The sequence below is a fragment of the Patagioenas fasciata genome, chromosome 32, assembly GCF_037038585.1.
Source record: "Patagioenas fasciata isolate bPatFas1 chromosome 32, bPatFas1.hap1, whole genome shotgun sequence".
Classification (NCBI taxonomy): domain Eukaryota; kingdom Metazoa; phylum Chordata; class Aves; order Columbiformes; family Columbidae; genus Patagioenas; species Patagioenas fasciata.
Window position 1 is genome coordinate 2921475 of NC_092551.1, and position 15787 is coordinate 2937261.

The following is a 15787-nucleotide window of genomic DNA, read 5'->3' on the forward strand; positions in this document are numbered from 1 at the left end:
CCCGAAGGGCGGGGGGGCCCCTAACGTGTCTCTCTCCTCCTCCTCCTCCCGCAGGGCCGCGGTCCCTCCCGCCTCTGCCCCCCGGACCGCGGGGCCCCCCCGAGCCTGTGAGTCTCCCCTCCCCCCCCCACCCCGGCCCCCTCCCCCAGCGGGGACCCCCCGACCCTCCCCCCTTCATTCCCCCACCCCCCCCTCCCCTACCCCGGGGCAGCAGAAATTGGGGGGGGGGCACAGTGGGGGCTCGTGCGGGGGACCCGGTGTGTTCAGGGCTCACGAGGGTCCTCGTGCACATGGGGGTCCTGGTGTGTTCACAGCCCTCGTGCACATGGGGGTCCTGGTGCACACACGGATCCTCGTGCACATGGGGGTCCTGGTGTGTTCACAGCCCTCGTGCACATGGGGGTCCTGGTGCACACACGGATCCTCGTGCACATGGGGGTCCTGGTGTGTTTACAACCCTCGTGCACATGGGGGTCCTGGTGTGTTCACAGCCCTTGTGCACATGGGGGTCCTGGTGTGTTCACAACCCTCGTGCACATGGGGGTCCTGGTGTGTTCACAACCCTCGTGCACATGGGGGTCCTGGTGTGGTCACAGCCCTCGTGCACATGGGGGTCCTGGTGCACACACGGATCCTCGTGCACATGGGGGTCCTGGTGTGTTCACAACCCTCGTGCACATGGGGGTCCTGGTGTGTTCACAGCCCTCGTGCACATGGGGGTCCTGGTGTGTTCACAGCCCTCGTGCACATGGGGGTCCTGGTGTGTTCACAACCCTCGTGCACATGGGGGTCCTGGTGTGTTCACAGCCCTCGTGCACATGGGGGTCCTGGTGTGTTCACAGCCCTCGTGCACGTGGGGGTCCTGGTGCACACACGGATCCTCGTGCACATGGGGGTCCTGGTGCACACACGGATCCTCGTGCACATGGGGGTCCTGGTGTGTTCACAGCCCTCGTGCACATGGGGGTCCTGGTGTGTTCACAACCCTCGTGCACATGGGGGTCCTGGTGTGTTCACAGCCCTTGTGCACACGAGGGTCCTGGTGCACACAGAGATCCTCGTGCACATTGAGGTCCTGGTGCACACACAGATCCTCGTGCACATGGGGGTCCTGGTGCACACAGAGATCCTCGTGCACATTGAGGTCCTGGTGCACACACAGATCCTCGTGCACATCAGGGTCCTGGTGCACACACCAATCCTCGTGCACACACTGATCCTCGTGCACACGGGGGTCCTGGTGTGTTCACAGCCCTTGTGCACACGAGGGTCCTTGTGCACATGGGGGTCCTGGTGCATACAACAGGTCCTTGTGTACATGGGGATCCTGGTGCACAGACAGATCCTTGTGCACATGGGGGTCCTGGTGTGTTCACAGCCCTCGTGCACATGGGGATCCTGGTGCATTCACAACCCCCGTGCTCACGGGGGTCCCAGTGCATTCACAACCCTCATGCTCACGAGGGTCCTTGTGCACGTGGGGGTCCTGATGCACACACGGATCCTCGTGCACATGGGGGTCCTCGTGCATTCACAGCCCTTGTGCACATGGGGGTCCTGGTGTGTTCACAGCACTCATGCCCATGGAGGTCCTGGTGCACACACAGATCCTTGTGCACATGGGGGTCCCAGTGCATTCCCAACCCTCATGCTCACGAGGATCCTTGTGCACATGGGGGTCCTGGTGCACACACGGATCCTCGTGCACAAGTGGGTCCTCACGCACACACGGGTTCTCACACACACGAATGCTCGTGCACACGCGGGTCCTCGTGCATTTGTGGGGCCTTGTGCACGTGTGGCTCATGCACACGTGGGTCCTTGTGCACGCACGAGGCCTCGTGCACGCACAAGTTCTCGTGCACATGTGGTTTCTTGTGCACGCGTGGGTTCTCATGCGTGCACAAGCCCTCGTGCACACCTGGGTCCTGGTGCGTTCACAGCCCTTGTGCACACAGGGGTCCTCGTGCACACGTGGGTCCTCGTGTCTTCACGGCCCTCGTGCACGTTTGGTTCCCCATGTACAGGTGGGTCCTTGTGCATTCGCGATCCTCGTGCACATCCGGGTCCTCACGGCCACGTGGGCTCTCGTGCACACACGAGTCCTCATCTAAACGTGGGTCCTCGTGCACTTGTGAGCACTTGTGCATTCGCAACCCCTGGTGCGCACCCGGGTCCTCGTGCACACGCGGGTCCTGGTGCATTCACGGCCCTCGTGCACACCTGGGATCCCACAGCCGCGCACACGCGTGTGCAAGGGGACACGAGTGGGCGAGCGTGCTGGGAGGTGCGCGCACACGAGCGTGCAAGCCCCGTGCAAACAGCCGCGTGCACGTGGGAGGGCTCTTGCACACGCATGGGGGCGTTGCCGTTGCACGAACACGCGTGTTCACGCGTGTGCTCACGTGCACGGCGGGGGGGGCGGGCGGTGCCACGTGGACACCGAGGTCACGTGCGAGGGCTCACACGCGTGTGCACCCCCAGCTCGCACACGCATGCACAACCCCACGCCCCCTTGCACACGCGTGTGCGACGCACGAGCCCCCCCTCCCCTTCTGGTTCCATCACACACGCGTGTGCCCCCCGGGGAGGGGGTCGGGTCAGGATGGAGCCCCCCCCCGCTAGAGATGGGGGGTTGGGGGGGGCCCGGACGCCTGGGTCCCCCTATTGAGGTTCAGTGTAGGGGGGGGGACCCGGACGCCTGGGTCCCCCAAGAGGGTGTCAATGCAGGGGGGGGGGGCCCGGACGCCTGGGTCCCCCCAGGGGGGTGTCAATGCAGGAAGGGGGGGCCCGGATGCCTGGGTCCCCCTGTTGAGGTTCAGTGTAGGGGGGGGGACCCGGACGCCTGGGTCCCCCAAGAGGGTGTCAATGCAGGGGGGGGGGGCCCGGACGCCTGGGTCCCCCAAGAGGGTGTCAATGCAGGGGGGGGGGGCCCGGACGCCTGGGTCCCCCAAGGGGGGGTGTCAATGCAGGGGGGGGGGCCCGGACGCCTGGGTCCCCCTGTTGAGGTTCAATGTAGGGAGAACCTAATAAGGTTCAGTGTAGGGGGGACCCGGACACCTGGGTCCCCCAGTGTGACACCCCCACCATGGGGGGGTCCCCAACCTGGCCCGGCCACCGTGTCCCCCCATTCCCCACCCCCCCCCAGGCGCAGAGACCCGCGGTGTGCAGGGGGGACATTTAGGGGGTGTCTCTGCCCTGGGGTGGGGGGGTCACCCCCTTACCTTCCCCCCATGTCCCCCCCCCGTGTCCCCCGTCCCCCCCCCCCCCCGTGTCCCCCCCTTTCTCTCCCCGCAGCGCTAACCCCCCCGTTTCTCTCCCCCAGCCTCTCTGCAGCGGCGCCGGACAGCGGGACCACGCGCACCCCCCGCACCCCCAAACCGGGGGGGTCCCCCCCATCCCCTCCCATCCCCCACCACACCGGGGGGGTCCCCCCGTTCCCCCATCCCCCCCCCCTCCCCCCCAATGTCTCCGTTGCGCTCGATCAACCCTGGCTGTGGGCCCGGGGCGGGGGGGGGGGTGGGAACAGCCCCCCCACCCCACCCCCAGTTTAGGGCCCCCCCAATTTAAGGTCCCTTCAGTTTAGGGTCCCCCCCAGCCACCCAGGGAGAGCTGCCCCCCCTCAGGGTGCTGCCCGCCCCCCCCATAAAAGAGGGGCCCGGATGCCTGGGTTCACTGGGGGGGGGGACAGACGGGGTGTCCCCCCCATCACCCCCGTCCCCCCCCATTGTGTCCTTCCCTTTGTCCCCTCCCTGGATAAGGGACACCCCCCCCCCCCAACCCCATGTCTTCCCCCCCCCCCCCCCCCCCCCGGGGTCCCCAATATCCCCTCCCGGGGTTGGGGTCCCCCCGTCCCCCCCCCCCACCCATGGGGCCCCCCCGGCCACTGATGAACCGCTTCTCTTTTCTCTCCTGCTTCTGCTGTCCCCCCATCCCCCCTCTGTCCCCCCCTGTCCCCCCCATCCCCCCTCTGTCCCCCCCTGTCCCCCCCATCCCCCCTCTGTCCCACCCCCGTCCCCCCCCGTCCCCCCCTGTCCCCATGGCTGCCCCTGTGTCCGTCTGTCCCCACCTGCCCCCTGTCCCTCTGTCTGGCCCCGTGTCCCTCCGTGTCCCCATGGCCCTGTGTTTGCTGCTGGCTCCCTCTGTCTGTCCCCATGTCCCTCTCTCTGTCTCTGTGTCCCTCTGTCTGTCCCTCTGTGTCCCTCTGTGTCCCTCTGTCTGTCCCTGTGTCCATCCTTATCTCCCACTTACCCCCCTTTTCCCCCCATCCCCCTGTCCCTGTGTCCATCCTTCTGTCCCCACGTCTGTCCCCATGTCCGCCTCCTGCCCCCCCCCCCCATTCTCCCATCTGTCCCCATGTCTGTCCTCATGTCCCCGTGTCTGTCCCTGTGTCCATTCCCCCGCTCCCCCCCCCACATGTCCCCACATCTGTCCCCGTGTCCATCCCCATCTTCCTCCTCCCCGTGTCTCCATGTCTGTCTCCGTGTCCCCCTGTCTGTCCCCATGTCTGTCCCTGTGTCCATCCCCATATTCCCCCTCCCCATGTCCCCCTGTCTGTCCCCATGTCTGTCCCTGTGTCCATCCCCATATTCCCCCTCCCCGTGTCCCCCTGTCTGTCCCCACATCCCTCCCTGTCCCCATGTCTGTCTCTGTGTCCACCGCCGTGTCCCCCTGTCTGTCCCCCCCTCCCCATGTCTGTCCCCCTGTCTGTCCCCACACCCCTCTCTGTCCCCTTGTCTGTCCCCATGTCCTTCTCTGTGTCCCCATGTCCCCCTGTCTGTCCCCATGTCCATCCCCCTGTCCCCACATCGCTCTGTGTCCCCATGTCCGTCCCCCTGTCCGTCCCCACGTCCCCATGTCCATCCCCCTGTTCCCCTGTCTGTCCCCACATCTCTGTGTCCCCGTGTCCATCCCCCTGTCACCCTGTCTGTCCCCCTGTCTGTCTCCATGTCCCTCTCTGTGCCCCATGTCTGTCCCCCTGTCTGTCCCCCTGTCCATCCCCCTGTCCCCCTGTCTGTCCCCACATCCCTCTCTGTCCCCGTGTCCGTCCCCCTGTCCGTCCCCCTGTCCCCATGTCCGTCCCCCGTCACCCTGGCTGTCCCCATGTCCCTCTCTGTTCCCCATGTCTGTCACCCTGTCTGTCCCCCTGTCCCCTGTCTGTCCCCACATCTCTCTCTGTCCCCATGTCCATCCCCCTGTCTGTCCCCACATCCCCCTGTCCATCCCCCTGTCTGTCCCCACATCCCCCTGTCCATCCCCCTGTCCCCCTGTCTGTCCCCCTCTCTGTCCCCCTGTCTGTCCCCTCTATCCCCACATCCCCCTGTCCATCCCCCTGTCTGTCCCCCTGTCTGTCCCCACATCCCCCTGTCCATCCCCCTGTCCCCCTCTCTGTCCCCCTGTCTGTCCCCTCTATCCCCACATCCCCCTGTCTGTCCCCCTGTCTGTCCCCACATCCCCCTGTCCATCCCCCTGTCCATCCCCCTGTCTGTCCCCACATCCCCCTGTCCATCCCCCTGTCTGTCCCCCTGTCTGTCCCCACATCCCCCTGTCCATCCCCCTGTCCCCCTGTCCATCCCCACATCCACCCCCCCCTTACCCCCCGCAGTCTTCGTGTGCCCGGGCACCCTGCAGCGCATCGGCTCCCCCACCTCCAGCCACGAATCCCAGCACCAAGCGGGCGCCTGGTGCCGCGACCCCCTGCAGGCGGGCGACCGGCTCTACGTCATGCCCTGGGTGCCCTACCGCACCGACACCCTCACCGAGTACGCGTCCTGGGACGACTTCGTGGGCGCCCGCCACACCACCACCTACCGCCTCCCCAACCGCGTCGACGGCACCGGCTTCGTCGTCTACGACGGCGCCGTCTTCTACAACAAAGAGCGCACCCGCAACATCGTCAAGTACGACCTGCGCACCCGCATCAAGAGCGGGGAGACCGTGGTGGGCGCCGCCAACTACCACGACACCTCCCCTTACCGCTGGGGCGGCAAAACCGACCTGGACCTGGCGGTGGACGAGGACGGCTTGTGGGTGATTTACGCCACCGAAGGCAACGGCGGGCGCTTGGTGCTGAGCCAGCTCAACCCTTACACGCTGCGCTTCGAGGGGACGTGGGAGACGGGTTACGACAAGCGGGCGGCGTCCAACGCCTTCATGGCGTGCGGGACGCTCTACGTGGTGCGCAGCGTCTACGTGGACGACGACAGCGAGGCGGCCGGGAACCGCGTGGCCTACGCCTTCGACACGCGCGCCAACCGCGGCCGCGCCGTGGAGATGCCCTTCCCCAACCCCTACCAGTACGTGTCGTCCGTGGGCTACAACCCCCGCGACAACCAGCTCTACGTCTGGAACAACCACTTCCTCGTCAGATACGGGCTGGAGTTCGGGCCGCTCGAGCACGGGGACGGTGAGTTATGGGGGGTTTGGGGGGCCCTCCTGGCTTTGGGGGTGCTCCAGACACCTTAGGAGAGCTCAGGGGGTCCCATTTTACTTTGGGGTGCCCCAGGCACCTGGGGGTCCCTCTTTACTTTGGGGGTGCCCCAGATACCTTAGAAGGAGCCCTGGGTCCCTCTTTAGTTTGGGGGTGCCCCAGATACCTTAGGGGAGACCTGGGGGTCCAGGTTACTGTGGGGGTGCCTCAGACACCTTAGGAGAGCTCAGGGGGTCCCATTTTACTGTGGGGGTACCCCAGATACCTGGGGGGTCCCTCCTGTCTTTGGAGGTGCTCCAGATGCCTTAGGAGAGACCCAGGGGTCCCATTTTACTTTGGGGGTGCCCCAGGCACCTGGGGGTCCCTCTTTACTTTGGGGGTGCCCCAGATACCTTAGAAGGAGCCCTGGGTCTCTCTTTAGTTTGGGGGTGCCCCAGATACCTTAGGAGAGACCTGGGGGTCCAGGTTACTGTGGGGGTGCCTCAGATACCTTAGGGGAGACCTGGGGGTCCCATTTTACTTTGGGGGTGCTCCAGACACCTTAGGAGAGACCTGGGGGTCCAGGTTACTGTGGGGGTGCCTCAGACACCTTAGGAGAGCTCAGGGGGTCCCATTTTACTTTGGGGGTGCCCCAGGCACCTGGGGGTCCCTCTTTACTTTGGGGGTGCCCCAGATACCTTAGAAGGAGCCCTGGGTCCCTCTTTAGTTTGGGGGTGCCCCAGATACCTTAGGAGAGCTCAGGGGGTCCCATTTTAATTTGGGGGTGCTCCAGACACCTTAGGAGAGACCTGGGGGTCCAGGTTACTGTGGGGGTGCTCCAGACACCTTAGGAGAGCTCAGGGGGTCCCATTTTACTGTGGGGGTGCCCCAGATACCTGGGGGGTCCCTCCTGTCTTTGGAGGTGCCCCAGACACCTTAGGAGAGCTCAGGGGTCCCATTTTACTTTGGGGATGCCCCAGACACCTGGGGGGTCCTTTCTGTCTTTGGGGATCCCTCCTGTCTTTGGGGGTACCCCAGACACCTTAGAAGAGCCCTGGGGGTCCAGGTTACTTTGGGGGTGCTCCAGACACCTGGTGTCCCTCTTTACTTTGGGGGTGCCCCAGATACCTTAGGGGGAGCTCTGGGGGTCCCATTTTAGTTTGGGGGAGCCCTGGTGTTCCTCTTTACTTTGGGGGTGCCCCAGACACCTTAGGAGAGCCCTGGGGGTCCAGGCTACTTTGGGGGTGCCCCAGACACTGGGGGGGAGCCCTAAGTGCTTGAGGGCAACCCTTGGGGTCCCGTTTAACTTGGGGGGTGCCCCAGTCACTTGGGGGGAGCCCTGGGCTCACTTAGGGGGTGCCCCCACACCTGGGCTCAGGAGGCTGACGGGGGGGGGCACCCCAATGCTGCATTCCCCCTGTTGGGGGTCGGGAGGGCTCTGCCACTCCCTGACCCCCCATTTCCCCCCCCAGGTGCGGTGACGACGCTGCCCCCCAGCGCGCCCCCCCCGCGCCCCACAGCCCCCCAGAGCTCCCCAGCCCCCGGCCCCACCCCCACGGCACGACGGGGACCCCTCACCCCCCGCCCCGGCCCCCCCCCGGGGGCCCCCCCTGGCCCAGGCCCCGCCCACAGCGCCGCCACCCCCGGGGGTCCCCCTGGTTCCCCAGGACCCCCCAATAGCGGGGTGGGGGTCCTGCCGCCCCCGCCCCCCCCCGCCGCGTCCCGCCGCCCACCGGGGGCGCCCGGGGGGGGGTCCGGGGGGGTCCCGGGGGGGCCGGCGCGGCTGTGCGAGGCCAGGGAGGTGCGCAGGGTGCAGTGGCCGGCGGCGCAGCAGGGGGTGCTGGTGGAGAGACCCTGCCCCAAGGGCACCCGCGGTACGGGGGGCTGTGGGGGTTTGGGGGGGCTATGGGGGGCTATGGGGGTACTGAGGGCATGAGGGATGGGGGTTATGGGAGTACTGGGGGGCTATGGGGATGGGGGTTATGGGGGCTTTGGTGGGGGTCCTGGGGGGCTATGGGGATGGGGGGACATGGGGGCACTGGGAGGGCTATGGGGATGGGGGTTATGGGGGGACCTGGGGGTACTGGGGGCGCTATGGGGATGGGGGGACATGGGGGTACTGGGGGCTATGGGGATGGGGAGACATGGGGGTACTGGGGGCTATGGGGATGGGGATTACGGGGGGACATGGGGGTACTGGGGGCTATGGGGATGGGGGGACATGGGGGTACTGGGGGCTATGGGGATGGGGATTATGGGGGGACATTGGGGTACTGGGGGCTATGAGCATGGGGGGCCATGTGGATACTGGGGGGCTATGGGGTTGTGGGTTATGGGGGGCTATGGGGGTACTGGGGGCTATGGGGATAAGGGTTATGGGAGGCTATGGGGCTCCTGGGGGAGACTAGGAGGATGGGGGGCTATGGGGGACATGAGGGGCATGAGGGTACTGGGGGCTATGGGGATTTGGGGACTGGGGGGCTTATGGGGGACTATGGGGGTACGGGGGGGCATGAGGATACTGGGGGCCTATGGGGATGGGGGTTACGGGAGTCCTGGGGCGCTCTGGGGGTACTGGGGAGGGTCCTGTGGGGCTGGGGAGCGGTGGGGGGCCCAGGGGATGGAGGGTCCTGGGGGCAGGTTACGGGATGGGGGGCTGGTTACGGGGTGGGGAGGGCTGGTTATGGGATGGGGGGCTGGTTACGGGATGATGGGGGCTGGTTATGGGATGGGGGGCTGGTTATGGGATGATGGGGGCTGGTTATGGGATGGGGGAGGCTGGTTACGGGATGGGGGGGGCTGGTTACGGGGTGGGGAGGGCTGGTTATGGGATGGGGGGCTGGTTATGGGATGGGGAGGGCTGGTTATGGGATGGGGGGCTGGTTATGGGATGGGGGGGGGCTGGTTACGGGGTGGGGGGCCGGACGCCCCATGGGGTGCCCTGACCCCCCCATCCCCCCAGGCATCGCGTCCTTCCAGTGCCTGCTGGGGCTGGGGGTCTGGAACCCGCGGGGGCCCGACCTCAGCAACTGCACCAGCCCCTGGGTCAACCAGGTGGCGCAGAAGGTACGGGGGGGCCCCAAAAACACAGACACACCCCCCCACACCCCGAAACGGGGATGATCCCCCAAAATGGGGATCACCCCCAAAAAATGGGGATGCTCCCCCAGGTCAGGGACCATATTGTAACCCTCCCCCCAACCCCAGGGACCCCATGCTTGCGACCCCCACCCACACCCCAACACCCCGACCCACCCAGAGAGCCCCCAAAATCCCCTGTGTCCCCCAAAATCCCCTGACCCCCCCCAAAATCCCCTGTGTCCCCCAAAATCCCCTGTGCCCCCCAATTTCCTTCAATGGACCATCAGAGCATCCCCATCCCACAGGGACCCAATGGGGTGGGGGATTCTTATTCAAGGGGTTACCCCAAGACCCCCCCACCCCCATATCCCCCCGAGGGGGATATCGGGGTACCCCCGTTGACCCCCCCAAGTCCCCTGTGTCCCCCCAAGTCCCCTGTGCCCCCCAAATTCCCTGTACCCCCCCAAAATTCCCTGTGCCCCCCCAACATCCTTCAATGGACCATCAGAGCATCCCCATCCCACAGGGACCCATTGTGGGGGGTTCCCCCAAGACCCCCACACCCCCATATCCCCCCGGGGGGGATATCAGGGTACCCCCTTGACCCCCCCAAGTCCCCTGTCCCCCCCCTAGTCCCCTGTGTCCCCCCAAAATCCTCTGTGCCCCCCAAATCCTGTGCCCCCCCAACATCCTTCAATGGACCATCAGAGCATCCCCATCCCACAGGGACCCAATGGGGTGGGGGATTCTTATTCAAGGGGTTACCCCAAGACACCCCCACCCCCATATCCCCCCGGGGGCATATCGGGGTACCCCCCTTGACCCCCCCAAGTCCCCTGTGTCCCCCCAAGTCCCCTGTGCCTCCCAAATCCCCTGTGCCCCCCCAAAATCCCCTGTGTCCCCCAAATCCCCTGTGCCCCCCAACATCCTTCTGTGGACCATCAGAGCATCCCCATCCCACAAGGACCCATTGTGGGGGGTTCCCCCAAGACCCCCACACCCCCATATCCCCCCGGGGGGGATATCGGGGTACCCCCCCAAGTCCCCTGTGTCCCCCCCTAGTCCCCTGTGTCCCCCCAAAATCCCCTGTGTCCCCCAAATCCCCTGTGCCCCCCTAACATCCTTCAATGGACCATCAGAGCATCCCCATCCCACCGGGACCCAATGGGGTAGGGGATCCTTATTCAAGGGGTTACCCCAAGACCCCCCCACCCCCATATCCTCCCGGGGGGAATATCGGGGTACCCCCCTTGACCCCCCCAAGTCCCCTGTGTCCCCCCAAGTCCCCTGTGCCCCCCAAATCCCCTGTGCCCCCCAAATTCCCTGTACCCCCCAAAATTCCCTGTGCCCCCCCAACATCCTTCAATGGACCATCAGAGCATCCCCATCCCACAGGGGCCCATTGTGGGGGGTTCCCCCAAGACCCCCACACCCCCATATCCCCCCGGGGGGGATATCAGGGTACCCCCTTGACCCCCCCCAAGTCCCCTGTCCCCCCCCTAGTCCCCTGTGTCCCCCCAAAATCCTCTGTGCCCCCCAAATCCTGTGCCCCCCCAACATCCTTCAATGGACCATCAGAGCATCCCCATCCCACTGGGACCCAATGGGGTGGGGGATTCTTATTCAAGGGGTTACCCCAAGACCCCCCCACCCCCATATCCCCCCGGGGGGAATATCGGGGTACCCCCCCCGACCCCCCCACGCCCCCCCCCAGATCAAGAGCGGGGAGAACGCGGCCAACATCGCGAGCGAGCTGGCGCGGCACACGCGGGGCCCGGTGTACGCGGGGGACGTGAGCTCGGCCGTGCGGCTGCTGGAGCAGCTGCTGGACATCCTGGACGCGCAGCTGCAGGCCCTGCGGCCCGTGGAGCGCGAGTCGGCCGGCAAGAACTACAACAAGGTGGGGACACCCCCAAAATCGCCCCCCGAAACGCACCCTGAAACCCGCCCCGAGTGGGGGGACCCCGAACACGACCCGAGGGGGGGACCCCAACGCAACCCGGCCCCGACGTGGAGAAGCGGAGTGGGGAGGATGGGGGGACTGCGGGGACTAAATGTGTGGGGTTTGTGGTCAAATGTTGGGGTGATTCTGCCACAAGTGTTGGGGTGTTTGTACCCCAAGTCTTGGGGTGCTTCTGCCCCAAATTTTGGGGTGTTTGTGGTCAAATGTTGGGGTTCTCGTTCCCTGAATGTTGGGGTTCTCCTGCCCCAAATGTTGGGGTGTTTGTGGTCAAATGTTGGGGTTCTCCTTCGCTAAATGTTGCGGTTCTCCTACCCCAAATGTTGGGCTACTTGTGCCCCAAATGTTGGGGTGTTTGCACCCCAAATGTTGGGGTTCTCCTTCCCTAAATGTTGGGGTGCTTGTACCCCAAATGTTGGGGTTCTCCTGCCCCAAATGTTGGGGTGTTTGTGGTCAAATGTTGGGGTTCTCGTTCCCTAAATGTTGGGGTGCTTGTACCCCAAATGTTGGGGTTCTCCTGCCCCAGATGTTGGGGTGTTTGTGGTCAAATGTTGGGGTTCTCGTTCCCTAAATGTTGGGGTGCTTGTACCCCAAATGTTGGGGTTCTCCTGCCCCAGATGTTGGGGTGTTTGTGGTCAAATGTTGGGGTTCTCGTTCCCTAAATGTTGGGGTGTTTGTACCCCAAATGTTGGGGTTCTCCTTCCCCAAATATTGGGGTCCTCGCCCCACACATGGGGGTCTGGCAGCCCCACACGTGGGGTCCCTGCGCCATATGTTGGGGTCCCTACCTGATGCTGTTGGTTCCCTCCAGATGCACAAGCGGGAACGCACCTGTAAGGATTACATCAAGGTGAGGGGGCGGGGCCTGGAAGTGGGTGGAGCCTGTTAGGGGGCGGGGCCTGGGGGGGTCAGACCATTGTGCCTAGTGCAGGCGGGGGGGGTGGGGTGTCAGTGGGCGTGGCCTGTGGGTAGTGGGTGGGCACACATGGTGGGAGGGGCTTGAAGCAGTGGGTGTGGCCACTGGGAGGGGCAGTTCCGCCCTATGGGGGGTGGTGCCAGTGGGTGGGGCCTGGGGGTGTGGTCTCTGCATGGGCGTGGCTTGTGATAGGCAGGGGCATGTGTGGTGGGTGTGGCCTGGAGGTGGGCGGGGCCTGAGTGGGTGTGTTGGGTGGGTGGGGTCTCTGGGCGTGGCCTGTGATGGGGCTTGGCTGGTGGGTGTGGCCTGAGTTTGTGGGTGTGTCGGGGGGCGGGGCCTGAGTGTGTGGGCGTGGCAGGGGTGGGACCTGAATGCATGGGTGTGTCAGGGGGCAGGGCCTGAGTGTGTGGGCGTGTCAGTGGGTGTGGCCTGAGTGTGTGGGTGTGGCGGGGGCGGGGCCTGAATTCATGGGCATCTCAGGGGGCGGGGACTGAGACTGGGGGTGGGGCCTTAGTGTGTGGGTGTGTCAGTGGGTGTGGCCTGAGTGTGTGGGTGTGTTGGGGGCGGGGCCTGAGTGTGTGAGTGTGTCCAGGGGTGGGACCTGAATTCATGGGCGTCTCAGGGGGCGGGGACTGAGACTGGGGGCGGGGCCTGCATATGTGGGCATGTCAGGGGGCAGGGTCTGAGACTGGGGGTGTGTCCAGGGGCGGGGCCTGTGGCTGAGCAGGGCCCATAGCAGCTGGGGGGGGGGGTGAGGGGGCGGTACCTGTCCCAGCGGGCGTGGCAGTGGGCGTGTCCTGACCCGGGCGTGGCCGCCCCCCGCAGGCGGTGGTGGAGGCGGTGGACAACCTGCTGCGCCCCGAGGCGCTGGAGTCGTGGCGGGACATGAACGGGTCGGAGCAGGCGCACACGGCCACCATGCTGCTGGACGTGCTGGAGGAGGGCGCCTTCCTGCTGGCCGACAACGTCAAGGAGCCCGCGCGCTTCCTGGCCGCCCGACAGAACCTGGGTGAGACCCCCTCCCGAAACCCGGCCTCGCCGGGGGGCCCTGGGTCCCCAAAGTTGTCCCCCAAACCCCTGTCCCCACCCTGTGGTCCCCATAGGGTGGGGGAGACCCTGACCTGTATGTCTGGGGCCTCAGGGGACAGCTGGTTCCTCAAGGTTGTCCCCCAAGGTTGTCCCCCAAACCCTTGTCCCTTCCCCGTGGTCTCCAGGAGGGTGTGGGAAACCTGGACCCACATGTGTGGGTGCTCGGGGAACACCTGGGTCCCCAAGGCTGTCCCCTAAGGTTGTCCCCCATACCCCTGTCCCCACCCTGTGGTCCCCATAGGGTCAGGGAGACCCTGACCCATATGTTTGGGGCCTCAGGGACACCTGGGTCCTTGTCCCCTTCCCCAGACCCCTCTGTCCCATCCCCATCACACTCACGGGGCCTCAGGGACACCTGGGTCCCCAAGGTTGGCCCCCAAATCCCTGTCTCCTCCCCATGGTCCCCATAGGGTGGGGGAGACCCTGACCCATATGTCTGGGGCCTCAGGGGACACCTGTGTCCTTGTCCACTTCCCCAAACCCCTGCTCCATCCCCATCCCACTTACGGGGCTTCAGGGGACACCTGGGTCCCCAAGGTTGTCCCCCAAGGTTGTCCCCCAAACCTCTGTCCCCACCCTGTGGTCCCCATAGGGTGAGGGAGACCTTCACCCGCTTGTGTGGGTGCTCAGGGGACTCCTGGGTCCCCAAGGTTGGCCCCCAAATCCCTGTCTCCTCCCCATAGGGTGGGGGAGACCCTGACCCATATGTCTGGGGCCTCAGGGACACCTGGGTCCCCAGCGTTGTCGCCCAAACCGCTGTCCCCACCCTATGGGCCCCAGGAGGGTGGGGGGAGACCCTGACCCATACGTCTGGGGCCTCAGGGGACACCTGGGTCCCCGTCCCCTTCCCCATCACCACCCCACATACCCTGAAGTCCCCAGGGTCCTTCCCCAAACCCCTGTCCCGTCCCTATGGTCCCCATGGCGGGGGGGAGACCCCAACCCTTGGGTCCCCAGGGGACGCCCCCATCTGTGTGCGGTGACACGTGTGCGGGGACACGTGTGCAACGACACATGTGCGGTGACACGCATGTGCGGCGACATGTGTGCGGTGACACCTATGCGGTGATGCGTGCGTGGTGACACGCGTGGGGTGAAACGTGTGCGGCGACATGTGTGCAGTGACATGCATACGGTGACACGCGTACGGTGACACATGCACGGTGACACGCATGTGGTGACACGCATGCGGCGATGTGTGCGTGGTGACACGTGTGCGGTGGCACGCGTGCGGTGACATGCGTGCACGGTGACACACGTGTGGCAACAGGCGTGCGGCGACACGCGTGCGCGGTGACACACGTGTACGGTGACACACATGTGGCAACAGGCGTGCGGCAACACGCGTGCGCGGTGACACGTGCACGGTGACACGCGCGTGCGGCGATACCTTTGCGGTGACGCGTGTGCGGTGACGCGTGTGCGGTGACACGCGTGTGCTGTCCCCAGTGCTGGAGGTGACGGTGCTGAACACGGAGGGGCAGGTGCAGGAGCTGGTGTTCCCCCAGGAGTTTGGGGGTGAAAGTTTCATCCAGCTCTCGGCCAACACCCTGAAACAGAACAGCCGCAACGGTGAGGGGGGGGCACCGGGGGGGCTCTCAAGGGTCCTGGGGTGACACGGTGGCACCTGGGGGGGTGTTTCAGTGGTCCTGGGGGGGTCTCAGGGGGATGTGGTGGCACCTGGGGGGGTTTCAAGGGTCCTGGGGGTCTGGAGGGTCCTTGGGGGTCTCAGGGGGAGGGTACATGGTGGCACCTGGGGGGATTCAAGGGTCCCAGGTCTCTTGTGGGGGTCCTGGGGGTCTGGGGGAGTCCCAGGGACCTGGGGGGGTTCAAGGGTCCTGGGGGGTCTGGAGGGTCCTTGGGGGTCTCAGGGGGAGGGGACATGGTGGCACCTGGGGGGATTCAAGGGTCCCAGGTCTCTTGTGGGGGTCCTGGGGGTCTGGGGGAGTCCCAGGGACCTGGGGGGGTTCAAGGGTCCTGGAGGGTCCTGGGGGGTCTCAGGGGGACATGGTGGCACCTGGAGGGGGGGTTTCAAGGGTCCTGGGGGGTCTGCAGGGTCCTGGGGGGGTCTTAGGGGGACATGATGGCACCTGGCGGAGTTTCAAGGGTCCTCGGGGGTCTGGAGGGTCCTTGGGGGTCTCAGGTGGAGGGGACATGGTGGTACCTGCGGGGTTCAAGGGTCCTGGGGATCTGGGGGGGTCCTGGGGGTGTCCCAGGTCTCTGAGGGGGGTCCTGGGGGTCTGGGGGAGTCCCAGGGACCTGGGGGGCATTCAAGGGTCCGGAGGGGTCTTAGGGGGATGTGGTGGCACCTGGGGGGGTTTCAAGGGTCCTG

The 15787-nt window shown here is 65.8% G+C and overlaps 1 protein-coding gene across 5 annotated transcripts in view; it reads left to right on the forward strand.

Annotated features, from left to right (window-relative positions):
• LOC136113912 (adhesion G protein-coupled receptor L1-like) overlaps positions 1 to 15787 on the forward strand; it is a 54605-nt gene that overhangs the window by 15499 nt on the left and 23319 nt on the right. For all 5 annotated transcript variants that reach the window (XM_071800609.1, XM_071800606.1, XM_071800610.1 and 2 more), the window contains 7 exons: positions 5606 to 6406; positions 7882 to 8283; positions 9372 to 9475; positions 11205 to 11390; positions 12262 to 12300; positions 13192 to 13375; positions 14905 to 15027. In XM_071800609.1, the coding sequence (XP_071656710.1) occupies positions 5606 to 6406; positions 7882 to 8283; positions 9372 to 9475; positions 11205 to 11390; positions 12262 to 12300; positions 13192 to 13375; positions 14905 to 15027 (1839 nt within the window). The remainder of the gene's footprint in view (positions 1 to 5605; positions 6407 to 7881; positions 8284 to 9371; positions 9476 to 11204; positions 11391 to 12261; positions 12301 to 13191; positions 13376 to 14904; positions 15028 to 15787) is intronic.